This window comes from Copadichromis virginalis, linkage group LG8 (genome assembly GCF_057382275.1).
Source record: "Copadichromis virginalis isolate Kocher_CV1m ecotype Utaka linkage group LG8, C_Virginalis_male_GT1.1, whole genome shotgun sequence".
Classification (NCBI taxonomy): Eukaryota; Metazoa; Chordata; class Actinopteri; order Cichliformes; family Cichlidae; genus Copadichromis; species Copadichromis virginalis.
The window spans coordinates 22,056,870-22,074,594 of record NC_140625.1 but is presented as its reverse complement, the minus strand read 5'-3'; the positions used below and the strand labels follow the sequence as shown (position 1 = coordinate 22,074,594).

Here is a 17,725-nt window from a genome sequence, read left to right as displayed (position 1 = left end):
CAACCCCTGTGAAATGCTGTGGTGGGCCTGCAAAACTCAATGAACTCAAGCAACATTGCAAAGAACAATGGTCAAAAGTCCTAAACAATAATGTGAAAAAATTACACAGAAAACAGCTTCAATTCTGCGGCAACTCTTGTGAACTGTGGACGGAAGGTTGACAGACACATCTCAATGGCATAAGCCCATCTGACCGATGGCTGGGTGAGCTAATGAAAGAGGCATTGAATGATGGTGTCAGTGTAAATCTTTGGAGTTTTGAAAAGATAACATATGAGGACTTTCACTTAACAGGCAAAGTTTTATGTGAGTAGAAAGTTATTTTCTGCTTGTTTGCACTAATTTAATAGTAACACAGCAATTAAGAGGAGCTGAAAACCATAACTTTCTCTTTTAACTTTTTTTTCTTAACTAATTTTGTTGTCAATTTGGACACAGAGCACAGAAGTGATGAGCTGACATCCATTGTACTGCTGGAAGGTAAACCCGAGGCAGTCTGCTGCAGATTTATCACATTTTTAATTGAACCTCATTGGTTTCATTGCGAGTTTGTGTATGGATGTGTGGGGATCACATTTAAAGTCAAGGGACAAACACTGGAGTTATCCTGGTAGTAATTAAAAGAATCAGGGCCAATTAATCAATTCGTAAAGTAAATATTTAACAGACTTATGAAGTAGAAAGCAATCCTACTGTAGCTGTCTGTCTGCTACAACATATAGCAAGTAGAAATGTAAACTGGTAATCCCTATGAGACAGTACTGAAAAAAGACATATTTTCTACAATGAGTACACTAAGTGAAATTGTCCCCAGTGCGGTTGTAGAATCAGGCAACAATTGTGTTCTTCAAATAAAAATCTTTATGACTTCAAGATGGAGAGATGCTGCTGCTCTAAATGGCCACCAAGCAATGGATTTTATTTCAGAATCAATACAATCTCTTTGCTTCACAGATAACTTTAATAAGACATTAAGCTGGAAGAAAATAAACTTGTTACTTTGCTGCACATCAAAACACACATAAAAGTTTCCATCAATGCTGCACGTAACCTAATGAATAGCATGAACTACTGTGACCTCTTTATGAATAATACCCACAGAAAGTGAACAATCTTTAGCATTTTCTGACCTCCTTTACTAAATGTAGTGCGTGTCTAATTGGGTAGTATGTGATGATTTCATGAAGCCAAACAACAAAATTTCTGTCAATACAGCACGACAAAGCCACCTTTGACAGAAGCGAGCGTGTCTTCACAAGCGGTTTGTTTTTGGTAATACTGAAATTAGCTGTAAGCCACAGACCCACACAGAAAGCATAATGATGCTGTTTTTTTAATTAACGGGTAATGAATGCACTATGCATAACTAGCAGTGTAACAAATAAATCCTCCTGGAGAATCAAAAATGTCATTTTTAATTTTACAGGGTCTGATTAGTGCATCAATTACAACCTTATTCCCTGCTAGCAATCTAAGAGATCTCATGTAGCTGCTGGACTGAATGGCTGATGGACTTTGAATGGCTTTTAATGATTCTAATGTAAAAAATAATTAAGCTGGAGCTCCTCTTTGATAATAGTATTTAAACTAAATAGTGCTCCAAATACAGGAAAAGAAGTGATGCACTGATGCAATTCATTTAGATGCAGTTTAGTAGTATAATACTTTCCAAAAGTCTTGAGTCACCCTTCATCTCTTTATAATTTTCCTGGAAAATAGGAATTAGGTGAAGCAATTTATTGAAATGAACTCTCTTGCAATTTCCTTAAGTAGTCTTCAGGAGTTGTTTTCCAACTTGTTCTTTGGAGTTTGGCTCACTTTTGTTCTGTACTCTGCAAAGATTTATTCAGGTATGCATTTACTGCTTTGGCAATATGTTTGGGATAATTAACACACTGAAAAATAAAGGCACTGCCAATGAGACGGTGTCCAGATGTTACTGTGTTATAGATCAAAATCTGATGGTTCTTTTCTGCATTTATAATTTTGTGAATTGAAGCTCCCCATGCCCAAACCATGACAGAGCCTCCACCGTGCTTTCCATATGACTATAGGCTATTGTTCTGTCTCTCTTCTGCACTCCTCTGTACACACTAACGACAATTTGAACCAGAAATGTGACACGCATCACTCCATCGGACCTGTTAACAATGATTTCTTCTTAAAAATGGCTGCTCGACATCCACCCTACCACTGAGACCATTTCTGATGAGGCCTCAGTGAGCAGCACATTAGATTAGGTTCTGTTTTTAATGCTTGAATGACAGTAGCCTAACAACAACAACCAAACACATTCCTCTAAGGAGGGAAATCTACATGGAATACACTGAAAAAAACAAAACTATTTCCAAAGAAAAACTTCAAAAAAAAAAAAATGCAAGAAAATCTGGCTCCTTGGAAACAAAACATAAAGAAATGAGGGAAGTTTCGAGACTTTTGCACAGTCCTGCATCTCATTTATAACATGCCAAGACATATCACATATCAAGACATATCCATTGTTTGCTCTATTCACATAAAGCTTTTAGTTTTATAAACCTCAAAGAAAATGTATGGTGAAACTGACAATGGTGCCTAGAGGGAAAGGATTTTGGTGCTTCAGCCACCTGATACGATTTTAAATATATCTATTGTCTAGATTTTTGTGTGTATCTGCTTAAAAACTTTAAGTGCTTTAAGTGGACTGAGTGGATTATATCAAGCTAGGCCATGAGTGTTTTCCTCAAACTTCCAGCACAAACAGATTTTAGACGCTACAGTAATTTCCCCCTTTAACACAGAGCAAGAGAGCAGCTGACATATTTGTTCTCTTACAATGAGCCAATTTCAAAGCGATTTATGCACCCATCTCACACGCTCCTTTTACATCGTCAGCACTGAAGGTGAAACAACATTTTGCCTCCAAAACTTACAAAAAAAAAAAAGAATAAACGAATGAAAAACTTTCTAAATTAATGCAGTTTTCATTCGAAGCAAAGATTTGTATACCCATACCAATTCCATTTCACACAGAGAATTTCAGACATATATATAAAACCCTTGGAGAAAGAGATGTCCTCTTTATTCTCTAAAGTTGTCATTTTGAACTGAATTAAGCCCACTGGGGGCTAAAATAAACTAATTTAAGACACGCTTTTCAGCAAAAATAGTTAATATGTTAATGCCTGTGCAGCCTGCAGGAAATAAAGTATTTTCATGCGTGAACGCATTCAGATTGCACTGATAGAAAATGTTAAGAAAGGTAAGATGCATCTCACTGAGCCTTGATTTACTCCAAGCATTCCAGTACGTTTCATTTTGGGTTTAGTTGGCAAGAGAACCTTTTATGGACCACCTGGGAATAGGCACTTATTACAGCTTACTACACCACCTTAAAAACTGTCTGGCTAATTCGACTGCTTGTCGCATACTGATGGAAAGGACACATTTTCCTGGCAACTAAGCCCTCTCTGTGAGTGCTTTTGCACAGCTTGAAACCAGCTAGCATCTCAGAGCCTACTACAGATGTTCAAAGCACCAGTGCAGGAACTGCTGTCAGAATCGAGCAGCACACATGCTTTTAAAGCAGCGGGATGATCCTTATCTACATTATAGCAACAACTCTTCCCGCTGATCAGCAGTCCATTCGCAAACATCGGGGGGGCTTGGCTGTCCATGATTATACCAACAGATCAATAGTAATGACCAGAGGACCATGCACTGAGCACTGGCCTTCAATAGTTACTTACCGACACAGAGACAATTTTATGTTTGTAAAGTATATAAGGAGCAGATCATTAAGCTGAAAGCAGTGACATTTACACTGCATTATGCTCAATATCAGACATTAATGACTAGGAAAAAACACAACAACTTCCTGCTACATCCCACACAAAGTGTCCCCCTCATCATCTTTTCCTGTACGGCCATGCTGAATTGAACAGCGGCAGACAAGCGCACATAGACTTCTGCACTATAAGTGTGTAAAAGCAGCAACCTACAGAGATGGAAAAGGTAAAGAAACACGTAGTTGCAGATACTCAAATTGCTGCTTGACGCCGTCTCCAAAAATGAGTCAGTCTTTATAGGCTGCTATGTCAAAATACCCAACTTTACAACAGATATAAGCATCTTTATACCCTGGAACAGCCAAGGTCTTGTGGGTTTTTTGTTGTTTTTATAACTCATCTCTTAAATGTTATTAAGCCGCCAGCTGTCCCCTGAGCTTCAGTCACCAAAACGCCACTAAACCTCCTGTGGTGCCTTTTATTTTAGCATTTGAATGCTTTTATCTGAGTAGTAGCTCAGCAGCTCATTGTTTTGATCAGTGAAATGCTGTATTTCATTTGTATTTTTCTTAGTATTAATTAGCAATTAATTATCTACACAATCTACAGATGCAGCTTACTATCAAAACTTGCTACCCCCTCCTGAAAATATGATCACTTCTGGCTTAAAAAAAACCCAACAACATAGTAGTAGGAAAGCATTGTGTGCCAACACAGTGGCTAAATTAATCTAATGATTGGTGGCTAACTATTTTTCACTTCCTGTGGTCGCTCTCTGCCAACTAAATTCAATTACTACTGCTTTATTGAGACAGGAATTTTATCTTTAGTTGAAATCACAGGTCAGTACGTGAGAATGTTTGTCTCTAAATCAAGACCAAGCCAAAAATAACCCCAGAACGCACGATGCCTCTAGCAAAACTCTTGGCTCTGGAGCATCTCTATGGTTGAGCCTCGTCTCTGGGATGCCACAGGCTAGCCTGTCTGGAGATAAGCATGTTTCTAATTAGCCACCTCTACACTGTGCCCTTCACATGTGACATTACTACAAAATGACCAAAATAAACAATAGTATGGTGCTCAAGGGTATCATTAAACCTTTGGTGTAAATACACGACTGTGTCGTAGGGAAAGGACAAAGACAGGAAACAAGACTGAAAACTGATTAAACAATAAAACAGAAATAAGGCCATGACACTCTATGAAGATGGGAACCCTGAACATCAGTTCCAGTCACATCTAGGTGACTCAAGCTTAACTTGTTGCAGAAAACAAGAACAATTTCTACTCTACTCCACTCTACCAGAGACCCTTTACTGTGAGCCCACACAAGGCTGCCTTGGGGAGGCAGGTGGTGTGTGTGATTGCCTAAATTACCGAACCATGAGTGAATTTACTGAGGAACTATGGGTACAGTTTTTGTATGTGCGCGCTCTCACCGTGATGATTGAAGAGATCGCTGTGTACGATGTCAATCAGGCAGTCCAGCTTCTGTTTTACCAGGCGACCCACAGGGACTTTAAGGATGAACTCTGTAAACAGCTTGCTATGGAGACACAAAGAGGACAATATAAATTAAAAAACAAAACAAAAAACAGTCCAACTGATTAAGCTCGTCTATTTGTTTTCTCTAGCTTGGCTTGTAGCTGTTAAACGGCATGTAATGTTGCATTAACTAGGTTTTTATTTCTTTTTCTGGGGCATTGAACACAGTAAACAAGATTTAGATAACTGAGTTTCTTGGGTGAGTTTGGATACAGGAACTTTCTTATTTGGGTACGGCACTTCTGTTTTGCTGAAACATTTTCTACTTTGTTTAAAGGTTTCATTATATCATGCGGTATTGCATATAACTATTTTTCTTAAACATACTGAACAAAAGCAAGTCCTAGAAATGCTTTGAAGCTTTCAGCGCCACAGAATAGCTTCATCAGTGGATTTTAGTGAAATGGATGACGAGGTTACTTAAAAAGCTAATCACAGTATGCCCGCATATGTTCTGCGACGCGTCTAATAAGTCTAAAGACGTGGGTGCATGTAGACCTTTGAGTTTGTTCCTATGACTCACATTGCCATTATTCTGAATGTCTTCTGATATTTAAGACGCTTGAATGCAAATGAACTCTACTGAACTAAAAATTTATAAAGTCATTAGTATAACCTAACTGCATTGCAAAAAAAAACAAAAAAAAAAAAAAACCACACAAATGAAAAAAGAAAATGAAAAGATACATAAATCATAAAAAGGTTTTCCTTACAAATAACACATTTATTAATCAAAATCCACATTTGAGCACAGATACAAAACATGCATAATGTTTTTCCCCCATAAATGAAGAAGCTTAATGCTCATTATGCTGGCAAGCTATGCCTCAAGGAGGGGAGGCAAGGTTTTGGAAGTTGATGAAATAAAATGTTCTGTTTGGTCAAACATGAACATGAATTAATTATTTAATCCATGAGCATGTTTGTATTTTATATAAAACAGTATTAAGCTACAGCTGGCGACATGCGCAGTAGACAACGTAAACTTAAATAGACATTTGAGTGGAGAGTTTCCAAGGCAACCTGAACTTCTTTAAGCAGCAACCATCAGAGCACAGCTAGTGAATGTTGAGTTTTTGAATAAAAGCAACTTAAGGTGGAGAGGCAGATAAAATAAATAAACTGTGCTTTTGAAAAAGCACAATATTCCAATAGCCTGTCTTAACATAATCTGCACATGAAATTTTAACAAAGCAATCGAACTGAAGCAAATGACTCTTTTTGTTTCTTTGCAAAAGGCAACGGATTTAAGCATTTTTCTGCTCTGCTCTAGTACTCTGTATGATCCTTTATTACAGAACTCCCACATAGAAATCTTGAAGTTCACAGAGAACTGTGTGATCTGTTTAATGGCATGTTCACTTGTATTAATGTTTAAGTCTCTTAGATAGCTGTTGGTGTCACTTTAATGACATTAAAGCTTAGGAATATGTAACAAAACATGAAATTACCTTAGTTCCTTGGGATCAAAGACCAGCTTGACATCATTGACGATAGTGGGAATGTATTTCAGTGCAGCACCCTTTACGAGAGGAACAAAAAGAAAAAATATGACAAAATCATTTCACATCTTAATGCATATAGCATGCCCTCAGTGAGCCACTAGAGGAGTCAATAAACAAGAGTTTTAATGTGTCATTATTTAATATTTGCAACAACCTACCAATACCAATTGAAATCGCTTTCTCTCTCATGAATGCGCACACACATGTGCACATTTTCTGCCATATACATTACAGAGATTGGAGGTTAGAAATTAATTAGACAATTGACTGATAAACAGTTTCATGGACGAGCGAGGATGGATGTTTCTGATTTATCTAAGGGATTTAGAGTTGACTTAGTAACACAACCTTCAATATACGACTAGAAGAAATGGAGAAGAAAATGGAAGAGGTTAAAAATCCTAAATAAACCTGACAGAGAAGTTGCAGGAACTTTAGGAATAGCCAAATCAAAACTCTGGTACAGTGTTAAAAAGAGGACTAGGTGATGGCCATGGGTTCTAGACCTCAGGCAGTCATATTGAAATACATTGGATTTGAGCTTCTGAAAATGGAGAAGTATAAAAATGGCTATGATCAATCAATTTTCAATTTTGACTGTTGACCTTAAATCCAGTGTGGTGGCATAACATTTTAAAATGGCATCATTGCCCAAAAACATATGGACTTAGCCATAACCATGTTTGACTTTATGGTAAATTAACAAAAATAGGATCTAAATTTGTCCATCAATAGTGTCAGTAAGTCGTCAAGCACATGCATGCAAAGGCTAGTAACATAACTGCTATGCTTAGCCAAAACAACAACTTCTTCTCTAACTGACTGCTGCTAAACTTCAGCCAGGGTGGGTTGTGTCTTTATACTGCATTGGTGCATTTCAGCCATTGTCTCTCATTGCAATGGGGTTACAGGTGTAGCACATTGGATATTACAATCCATTGGGTTTTTTCTAAACTGTTCATGGTTTATTCCTGAAAACATGTGGAGGAATAATTATCAATATTAAAATGAGGTTGGCAAGAGAGCAAATACTGACTTTAGTAAATGATTTCTAAATATTGGATTTTGTTAAGGACACATTTTTGAACAGCAGAGACTAACTGCAAAGTAGGATTCAGAATGATTTTTTTCAGGGATATAATCATGACTTCCAAACAAACTCCTGCTGCCATCTTAATACGATCTCATCTTATTAAGTATTCTATATTTCACATTCACCTCTCTCTGCAGGGAGAAAGAATTAGGCAGATTTCAGTGGTGTTTGACTTTGATTCAGTTGGCAATTCAGCCTCTATTCTAATAAAAAGTCATCTGCATCTGTTAATGCTTTGTGCATGTGCATGTGTGTGAGAGTAAGAAACAGAAAGAGAGAGAATGTGTGTGTATTTATTAGATTTTCAGCTGCATGTGTGCTGGTCTGTCCAGATGTTCATCAGTACTCCAATTTTTTTTTCCAGAGAGGCATAATGGGACTACTAATTAGCTTCCACCTGTCACAGTGCTTTCACAGGGGTGGATTTGGGAAGAAACCAGGGTTCCTCGGTTTCATGGCTGTTCCTCAAGATCAGTTTTTAATTTACTGACAGTAAAGCTAATATCTCACCCAATTACACAGCAACTGACTCCTAATTGACTCCTGAGCTCCTCATATGGTTGAGTGTGCACATGGATATACTGTAGGTGTGCCAAGGTGCATGTACCCTGTGATTATGTTATCTCTAAAAGCATAGCCGTGGGTGCGCACAAGTGTGCACGAGTCTGTGTGCGGGTCTTTTAGAGTATCTACACAAATAAACAAACATCCTTATGTATCTGTTTCTAATCTGGGGTCGCCGAGTTTGAGGTCAGAAGCAAGTAAATATGGGGGAAAAAAGAGTGTTTAAAGGTAGAAGGAGAAAGAGAGTGAAATAAATACCTTAAGGAGCAGCTAAAGAGCAGAAGGCCAGAGAAGACCCAAGCATCAGGACAGTCAAGGTCAGAGTGAAATATAGGAAAAGGAAAAACACAAACACACACAAAAAGGTATAGACAAACAACAGAAATTAACAAACACACTTAAAAGTACAGATGCAAGAAAAGCCAAGTTGTATATCTCAATAACTTCATTGTGTAATACACCCTAAACCTTCTTCCACGAGTTAAGAGTTCTTCTATAGTTCGTGCAATATATACATTTATCCTTTTTATTATCTTTTCATAATTGATTCCAATAATTACTTTCAAGACAAGTCAGATAATGTTCTGAAGATGGAAACTTAAGCCAAACATTGCTGCATGTTTCGAATTCCTAGGAATTTGGAATAAATACAATCTCGGTTATGATTAAGAGTCTAAAATCAGGAAATATCTGACCAACCAAAAGGAAAAAACACAACGTTTTTATTGACATGTTGCTGAGAACCCCCCACCAAAAAAACAAACAAAACAAACAAACAAAAAAGCAGCAGTCTATAAATGAACTGCTGTATGAGGCCACAGCTAGCATGCAGTTAGTCATCGTAGCTTAGACAGGAAACAGGTGGATAACAGATAGTGTGACTAAAGATAGTACCTCTAAAACGCATTAACAATATCCTGTTTATTTAATCTTTTCAGAAGGTTACAACTGTGAACTTGTGACTCTCCAGTGGATTATGTCATGAATTATATCTTAGTGGGAACCAAAAATAGTCAAGCAAATAACCCATTTAAAACCTCGACTGTTTCTGCTTTGAAACGTGCCTGTATTATGTCCGTGTACAGTCTTGTGATTTTATTTAGGAAATCTGAAATGTAGAATGGCTTTAAAGCTTTAATTATTAAAAATAAATACAGTTTTAGTTATGTGTTTCTTTTTGATCTCTGACCTCTTTTCGATCTCTGACCTCTTTTCAAACTCGGTCTGACATCCTCTGTTTCAATCCTGAAAAGCCAGCTCAGCTAAAACCTGAATTATTGGTGTGATAAAACAAGTAAATGGACGGCTACAGAGTGCTTTTCACACACACATTCATACAAGCATTTTTGTCTATTTGAAAGCGCTTTATTTTTCTGACTCTGCATCAATTTCAAAATCCTAGGTGACTTCCTTCTCGACGTATCGCATTCACAAGAGTTTTGGAAAACTTTAACCTTGACCTTGAAAGTCCAGGCCACTGAGATTTGAACCTGTTGGAGATTTTGAAGCTCCTACGTTGCTTCGTTCTCGAGTTATTGCATTCACAAACTTGGGTGTCCACGTCACCTGCTCACGACAATAACCCATCAGGCTGATGGGTACACTGCAATCACAAGCTGATATATCCACATGTGGCTCAGTAACATGAATGGCCCACAAGCGCTGGTATTGGCTCCCAACAACATTTGGGAATGCTCTTAAAGGTGATGGTGGATCTGGGCATCCCTGAGCTCCTGGATAGCCTGTGGCACTGGCAATGTCCATGGCATTAACGCCTTTGTCATCAAGGGGCTGCCTGTGCATTCTGATCACACGATTCTGAACTACATAAGGTCTGACAGTGTGGCAGCAACACACCTGCTGATTTTGGTGTTCTCTGACAAATGGCAGTTGAGCTGCATTGGTGCTGGACCCACTAAAAGATGCAGATGAGTCTAGCAGTCTGTTCAGAAACATGCACATGACCAGACTGCAGGATGTCAATTTGTAGGGCCCTGGCAGTGAACCTTCTGCTCCTGCTTCCAAAAAAAGAGCAGATACCGGTCCTGCTGCTGGATTAAGGCCCTTCTACATACTATCAACAATGACAAAGAAAAAGCAAAACTAGAGAAAACCAGTCAGGAAGGACAAAGAGATAGCAATGGTCTATGGTGAGACCGTGTAGCTATTTGGACCAAAACAACTGAAATGAATTCACAATGGTTTATTCTTTCTATCTGGACAGACTGACATCCCTGAAGTGCGTGTTTTCATTCACCTTTGTTTGACAGCACAGTGATGATTGGATATGGAAAGCAGAGAAAGTGAGTCAGGGAAGACGAGCTGCAAAGGTTAGACTTGAACCCAGGCTGCTGCATCAGCTTTGCAGGCACCAGTGAGCTAAACTGGCACCACTGATATCTCTAAAGTTTAATTGACTTTGAATTATACTATGCTGAATCAATACTTCCTTAATTCCTCTGTATCGTCCCATTTTCTCACAGCATATCAAGAAGTCATTAATTACTATAACTACTACTTTAAGTGGCTAGATTATCTTTCTCAGATTCTCAGCTCTAACAAGTTCACATAAAAAGAAAAATCTGCACAGAGACACGTGAAAAAGACGTGGAAAACAAACACAGTGCACAGAACACAGTAAGCAGCAATGATCTGAAGGAATGTTAGCATTAATATCTAATAAACTGCTGTCATAGTTTAAATCTAACAAGGCACATTAATCTCCAATTACAGAATCTGTCATCCCAAGATAATCACATCAGATTTATTTACTATTCACAGTGCAGCAGATGATTCTTGGCAGTGAGGTTGAGCAACAGTATGCAGTTGGACTTGAGTGGTAATCAGCCTACCTTCACCATGCCAGTGTTCTCTGAATTACTGTTCATCATATCATTAAAGGATGTGAAAAGGTTCCTCAAGGACTCCATGAAGTCAGCCTCTCCTTTGTTCTCATAGAGCCTGGGAGGAGATGAAGTAGAGAATTACACTGGCAGATGATCACAAGGCTGTTGTGCGTTTCATCCCTGTGTAAACAGCCCCACCTGCACTGGAAATGACAAGGGTTTGATGCTTCCCTGTTAAATCATTAAAAGCAGCCAGCAGAAAGGCCCTGTTTTATCAATGCAAATATTCCTGGATCAGAACCAGAGACATCACTCCTGCTGCCAGCCAGATTAGCATTTAAAACAACATGACAAGACCCCGAAGCACCTGCCTGCTGTCATGCGGAAACAAAAATCTGAAAAATTAATGATCTATGCTAATGACTTTCCCAGAACACTATACAAGGAACAGAAAGCAAATATTAGGGTTCAGTGGCTTTACTTTCTCATATTTTCTCCAACTCGAATTACTAATGTTCCTTCCGCTAGCTTGGTTATGTGGAACAAATGCTGCCCACAGACTGTAGCAACCAAACGCCAATGATCACACTACAGCGACAGAAAACGCTTTCCCCCCCATTTTTCCAAGTGTATGGGAACACACAGAAAGAAAGGACACATAATCCCTCAAAGATGAAAATCCTTAGTGCTCACAGAGACCGTAAATCTTAACAAAACTGGTCATTAAGTGGAAATGAGCCGAGCAGCAGCAGCGGCTTCAAATAATTTAGCGTTGCAACCGCTCAGTTTTAGAGAAATAAAATCAAAACTCACAAGAGAAACTAAAACTGTGCAAGGTGAAATGGAGGTAAAGTGTTTAAATTCCCACTCCATCAGATATTACTGGCCTTCTGCACAGACGTGGGTTTTGTGTGGCTACAATATCTCAAGGGAATGGATGTATTACATGGTACAGGATAGCCACTGTTGAGGGCTTACAGAAATCGTGGGATTAGAGGCATCCGTCTCAGAGCTCCCGCAACAACAATTACTTAAAGCCGCTGCTCACCTGCAACACTAAGGAGCTCAGTGAGCCCTGGAAAGCTATAACAGTCGAATTGAATGAGGTGGGGGCAAATCTACAATTAAGGTGTTCTTCTGCACTTTCATAAAAGTTCTTCACTGACCCACAGTGAAAGGCTAAACATTTGCTGATGTAACCTTGGCACCTTCTTGTTAGGCTCCATCAAACCTAACTTTAAAGTTCATAAGAATTTAAAATGATGGCTTGCAACCAACCAAAGAAACCACTCCAACAAGAGCTAACACAAAGTGGGACCACCATAAAGCTTGAGTTTTCTTTTTCTCTCTCTCAGATATCTACGAAAGAAGCCACTTGGCACAAACTGGAACATAGAAAAGAATGGCAGTGCTGTGTTCTGTGAGGTAAAGGACAGAGTGTCCTCTAGACATTGGACAGAAAACCAATCAAACTCTGCACACTTAATTAGTCCAGGATCATACATCAGGCCTTCAGCCACCAACAGCTTTATTTCACGACTCTCGAATATTATCATTCATTTAACGTCCCCACAGCCTATTATAAATACATCCATAGAAATGACCTCATCCAAAGACCATTGGCTTTTACTTGTTTCAACTTTATTACACCGGAGCTGAGGTGTGCTGCAGAGAACTCGGTGTTACAAAACGCATTGCTCTTTTATAAAAGACGACTGAAGCCAAGAAATTATTTAAAGGAACAGCAGCAATTAAAGAGAAAAAACTATAAATTTAGAAAGACCATCTTAAAAAGTTCAAAAGCTTTCTTGTACTTTGATAAGACAGCTTATCAGACTCATACTTGAGCACAGTTACACTGAAAATACTCTTCACAGTAGCTTTATAACAAAACTGCATGCATTATGATGCAATGTTACACTTTGCAAAAAAAAAAAATACCACACGTACTGGTTAAAGAGGACTCTGGATCGGACGATGAACTTGAAGATGTATTCCAGAGCTTTCATGGCCTTCAGCAGCTGTTCTGTCAGCTTATCTGCATTGTCCACGTAGTTTTTCAGAACTTTTGTCAGCTTCCTGCAAATAGAAACACAGAGTATGGCTAATGTGTTAATCATAAAGTGGAACACGCATGTTTATAAATGTTTCTGTAAAGAAATTAAACTCACGTGTATGCCAGTGTAGCACTGAAATGCTTTCGAATGTAGGTCTCCAGAACTGGATTAAAGTGCTGGAACTTTCTGTCGGCTATAAGCCCAATAATGAACACCTATCAAACAATAAAGACATAGTTATTAAAAAGTAAATTAAACGCACCAGGAAAGCCTAACTTAATAATTCAGAGCCCCCCAAAACTACCCGTCTTGCTCAATATATCAAAACAGATTGGGAAATTAAGCAAGGTTGCATTTGGGCAGAAAACCATTTTCTTTCAATTCTCTGCTCTGCAGATAATCTAGGAACTCAACAAAAAACAATTACTACCAGCTTTCTGTGAATGACAAAAACTGCTCTTTTGAACTGCATGCTAGACAAGTTTCAGGCTAATACTTTGAATCCCATTATCTGCAGCCCATGAGAGGACAAGGTTAATAATCATAACCTGTTTTTCCCCCAATGTAAAGTCTTTTTTATACTATATATTGCAATAAGCATGTGAGCATGTTCAATAAAAATGCTTCACAGGCACTAAGAATTCATGCAATTCAATGCAGCAGCTATCGAACATCAGTGGCAATGTGTGGAGTTCAATGTTAACGTACAGCAATGGAATAAAAATTTTTTAGAACTAAAACAATATAGCCAAAAAAGCAACCAAAAATTGCTTTGTTCACTTTTAAGGGCAGAAAACAGGTAGCTGCATACAAATTAGGGTACCAAACAGAGCAGGGATGCCTGTCAAAAACCATTTTAACACATGAAGTATTTCCCAAGTTATTATATTTGCTTCTGAGCTCCAAACATGTCCAAATGTTTATTGGCGCTGACAGGGAACTCTATTATAAATTATGCGCTGCCGTTACAGCGGGATTCTTCCTTACCAAGGCATCAAACACCAGAGTATCAAAAGTGTCACTGTCAGAGTTTTCCATCATGATGTTGAAGAGAGCATCCAGAGTGTCTTGCAGAAACTAGAATGACAGATGCACGGCATGTTATGGCAGGCCAACAATGAGGCGTGTCATTCAAAAAATAAAAAATAAAACATGCATATGCTAAGTCCTAATCTCACAGCAAGTCCACACGGTTCTGTCAAATAAACCGAGTCAAGCTGATCATGATTTCTTTCCTCTGGCATGCACATTCAGTTTGTGTCATTAAAGTGATAACTAACATTAGGACAAACTAATTCATCCGACGTTTAAAGGAATGACAACAGCTAAACCGATTGTGAGTCTTTGGGAGATTTTTAACTTTTGTGTAGGGAAAACTGTGCAATAGCATTTTTAGGTTTTTATATAGACATTATCCTATAATGATTCAAAGCAAACTGATAAATAAAAATAGAGAAATACACAACAAAAATATGTTTAGCACCCCGGCCCTAAATACGCCTCTATCATTTGAATGGCGCAACCAAAGTGGCAAGTGAACTCCTGCTGTGACGGTTCCATGCTACCCATTACGCACCCTTTACAGCTGTTAACATACACCAAAATAGTTCTATGAAGAGAGTGATCATTTCCCTGTCAGCAGCACCTCCAGGAACACTAACTATATACACCCTTCCTCTCTGGGGAAACATGCTCCATTTACTCAGCCAATTCTGCAGCAATGTAAAAACAGATGTAAAAGTGTCGGGAACAGAGCCATCACTCTCTACTGCGCTTGGTCTGTCATCTCAGAATGGATGAGATTCATCATCTTCTCAACGAGAAACCAACACATTGTACGGTATGCGGCGTTTAAAGTGAAATTCGGTCTCACAAAGGCTGGACCGCATGACAAGGACAACGGCGCAGTGACCTTTTCGCTCAAACGGTGTCACATTAGGGAGATGGGAAATAAAAAACAGAACAGGAAACATTTTTTAAAAATGTGTTATGAACATATTTGTGCTTTATGTTAACTACAATGGGGGAAAATGAAATGATGAATAATAATGTATACTCTTTTGATAAATAGTCTTTTAAATGCCAAGATGAAAATGCTATCTAATTGCCCACCGACAGCCTTGAAGCGCTTTGAAGCAATTGAGTGCTAATGCGGTGGTAATAATAATCACACTCCTGTGGTTTAATGAACTAGTCCAGCTGTGGTAGACATCTATCTGGCCTGATCAAAACTGTCTAGGTGAAGGACTTCTTTAGATAGGCTCCAAGCTGCCAGGCACCCAACCTGCCCCTGCAAAACTTTCTCTAAATAATGATTATTCATCTGCCCCATGCTGAGCACTTAAAGGCCCTGCCTAAATCTCTGACAGCAGGTCATCTCCTCCCTGTCTGTAGACAGTGTGGGGTACTATGCACTCCCTCCTTGCTAAAGCCATTAAAACAAAAGCAAAAAAAGTGGCAGCCAACTCCTTATGACAGGCAGCAACATCATTTGTGAAATTGCTGCCAGGAAGCTGTAGCTTTCAGGAAGAGTATGCATCGTTTGTGACTGAATGTTTATTTGAACAGCTGTTAAGATCTGTTTTTCGTCCATTTGTGCCGATCTCTGTCAAAGCAAAGGAATTAGGTACATTTGCAAGGCGATGAACATTGCAAAAGAAAGTGAGACGCATTTATTTATGTTTACTTAAGCTTTGACTGAAAGCGGTTTAACTCAACCGAGCGGTAATTTTGGGCCTCTGACCTTCACAACCTCGCCACCCTCCACCTTCATTAGCTGACGTAGATTCTGCTGCAGAAGGCTGGTGTTGGAGCGCCACTTCAGCAGCCCAAGTAGGTCCACTGGAAAAAGACAAAAGGGAAAAAAAGCTGTCAACACAATGCATAGCTTTCACCCAGAAAATAGTAACGGCGGGTAAGGAGACTGTGCAAGAAAAAGTCCACTATTTGCATTTAATGAGATTAAGGTCTTAGCATGTTTTTCCAAGACGTCGCCATAACGTTCACATCAGTTTACAAATTTCCCAAACACAAGGTTAGCAATTTTGTCCTTACAAAAAAAGGAAAAAAATCCCTTTGAAAATGGACAGGTGCAAGAAGTGGACAGAAAACGAGTGAAAAAGTTTGGCTCCTTGGAGACTAAATATAAATAAAATTAGTGTTTGCTCAAAACTTATGCTGCGTTTGAGCCATTCTAGATTCTGCCGATCTGGGTATCTCCGCCTCTGCAGCATAAATTTTGGCTAGGATTTTTAATTCGAGTCCCAAACATAAAAAATGTGCATTAATAAAACAGTTCATATTGTCGTAACAACCTTATTATTTTGATTGTGTGGCTGTATGATCTACAGAATCCCATTAACCCTTTAAGACCTACCATAGAACTTAAGGTTATGTATATAACCCCGGTTCTCTGAGTAGCATGAGTGAGTGTCTCACTATGGGAACGCCTCCTGCGTGACCTCATCAGAAGCTCAAATACCATTATGCCAGCCCTTACAGGCTGGCTAGGTGACGCCCATGTCAGGAGGGGCCAGTGCCTCCCTATATAATAGGCTGACATAGCATCAGATGTCATTCAAAACAAGCCCACCTCTTCCTCGCTTCCATAGCAAGGAGGGCGGTCTGGTGAGACACTCACTCATGCTACTCAGAGAACCGTGGTTATATACATAACCTTAAGTTCTCTTTCATAGCATTCGTTTTGTGTCTCACTATGGGAGAAATACTGACTCCCGGATTGCCAGACATGCCTGTTAAGAAGACAACTGTCCCCAACAGCACTTCACAGGGGAGAGGCCCCCACCCGGGAAGAGCCTGCACTGAGGACTGAACGCGCTAGGTTAGGTGCTGTCACATCTAACCTGTAAAACCTAGCAAATGTATGAGGTGAGGTCCAGCATGCAGCTGCACACACCTCCTGAATAGAAACTCCCCTAAAGAGAGCCCATGAGGTCGCCAGACCTCTAGTGGAATGCGCACGTAAGCCAGCAGGGGGCTGAAGGCCCCTGCTAGTATAGGCCAAGGCAATTGCTCCTACTATCCAATGGGAGAGGCGCTGTTTAGACACAGGCTTTCCCATATGTGGTTTAGCCCAGGACACGAACAGCTGGTCACTTTGTCTGACACTCTGGGTTCGGTCCATGTAAATGCGCAGAGCACGGACTGGACACAAGGTATGCCGCTGTTGCTCCTCTGAGGAGAAAGGCGGTGGGCAAAAGGCCGGCAGTTCTATAGGGGAACATGTGCCGACAACCTTCGGGACAAAGGCAGGGTTGAGCCGCATACAGACCCTCGTATTATCCGAGGAGAACTGAATGCATGACTGATGCACTGAGAGAGCGTGTAT

General features: G+C 39.4%; 1 protein-coding gene across 2 annotated transcripts in view; it reads right to left on the bottom strand.

Moving 5' to 3' along the window:
* The window catches only part of dock1 (dedicator of cytokinesis 1), a 199,328-nt gene that overhangs the window by 115,905 nt on the left and 65,698 nt on the right, over positions 1–17,725 (bottom strand). For both annotated transcript variants that reach the window (XM_085466543.1, XM_085466544.1), the window contains exons 19-25: positions 16,121–16,218; positions 14,365–14,454; positions 13,492–13,592; positions 13,271–13,399; positions 11,327–11,435; positions 6,764–6,834; positions 5,207–5,313 (exon numbers count right to left, since the gene is read on the bottom strand). In XM_085466543.1, coding sequence (XP_085322669.1) covers positions 5,207–5,313; positions 6,764–6,834; positions 11,327–11,435; positions 13,271–13,399; positions 13,492–13,592; positions 14,365–14,454; positions 16,121–16,218 — 705 coding nt within the window. The remainder of the gene's footprint in view (positions 1–5,206; positions 5,314–6,763; positions 6,835–11,326; positions 11,436–13,270; positions 13,400–13,491; positions 13,593–14,364; positions 14,455–16,120; positions 16,219–17,725) is intronic.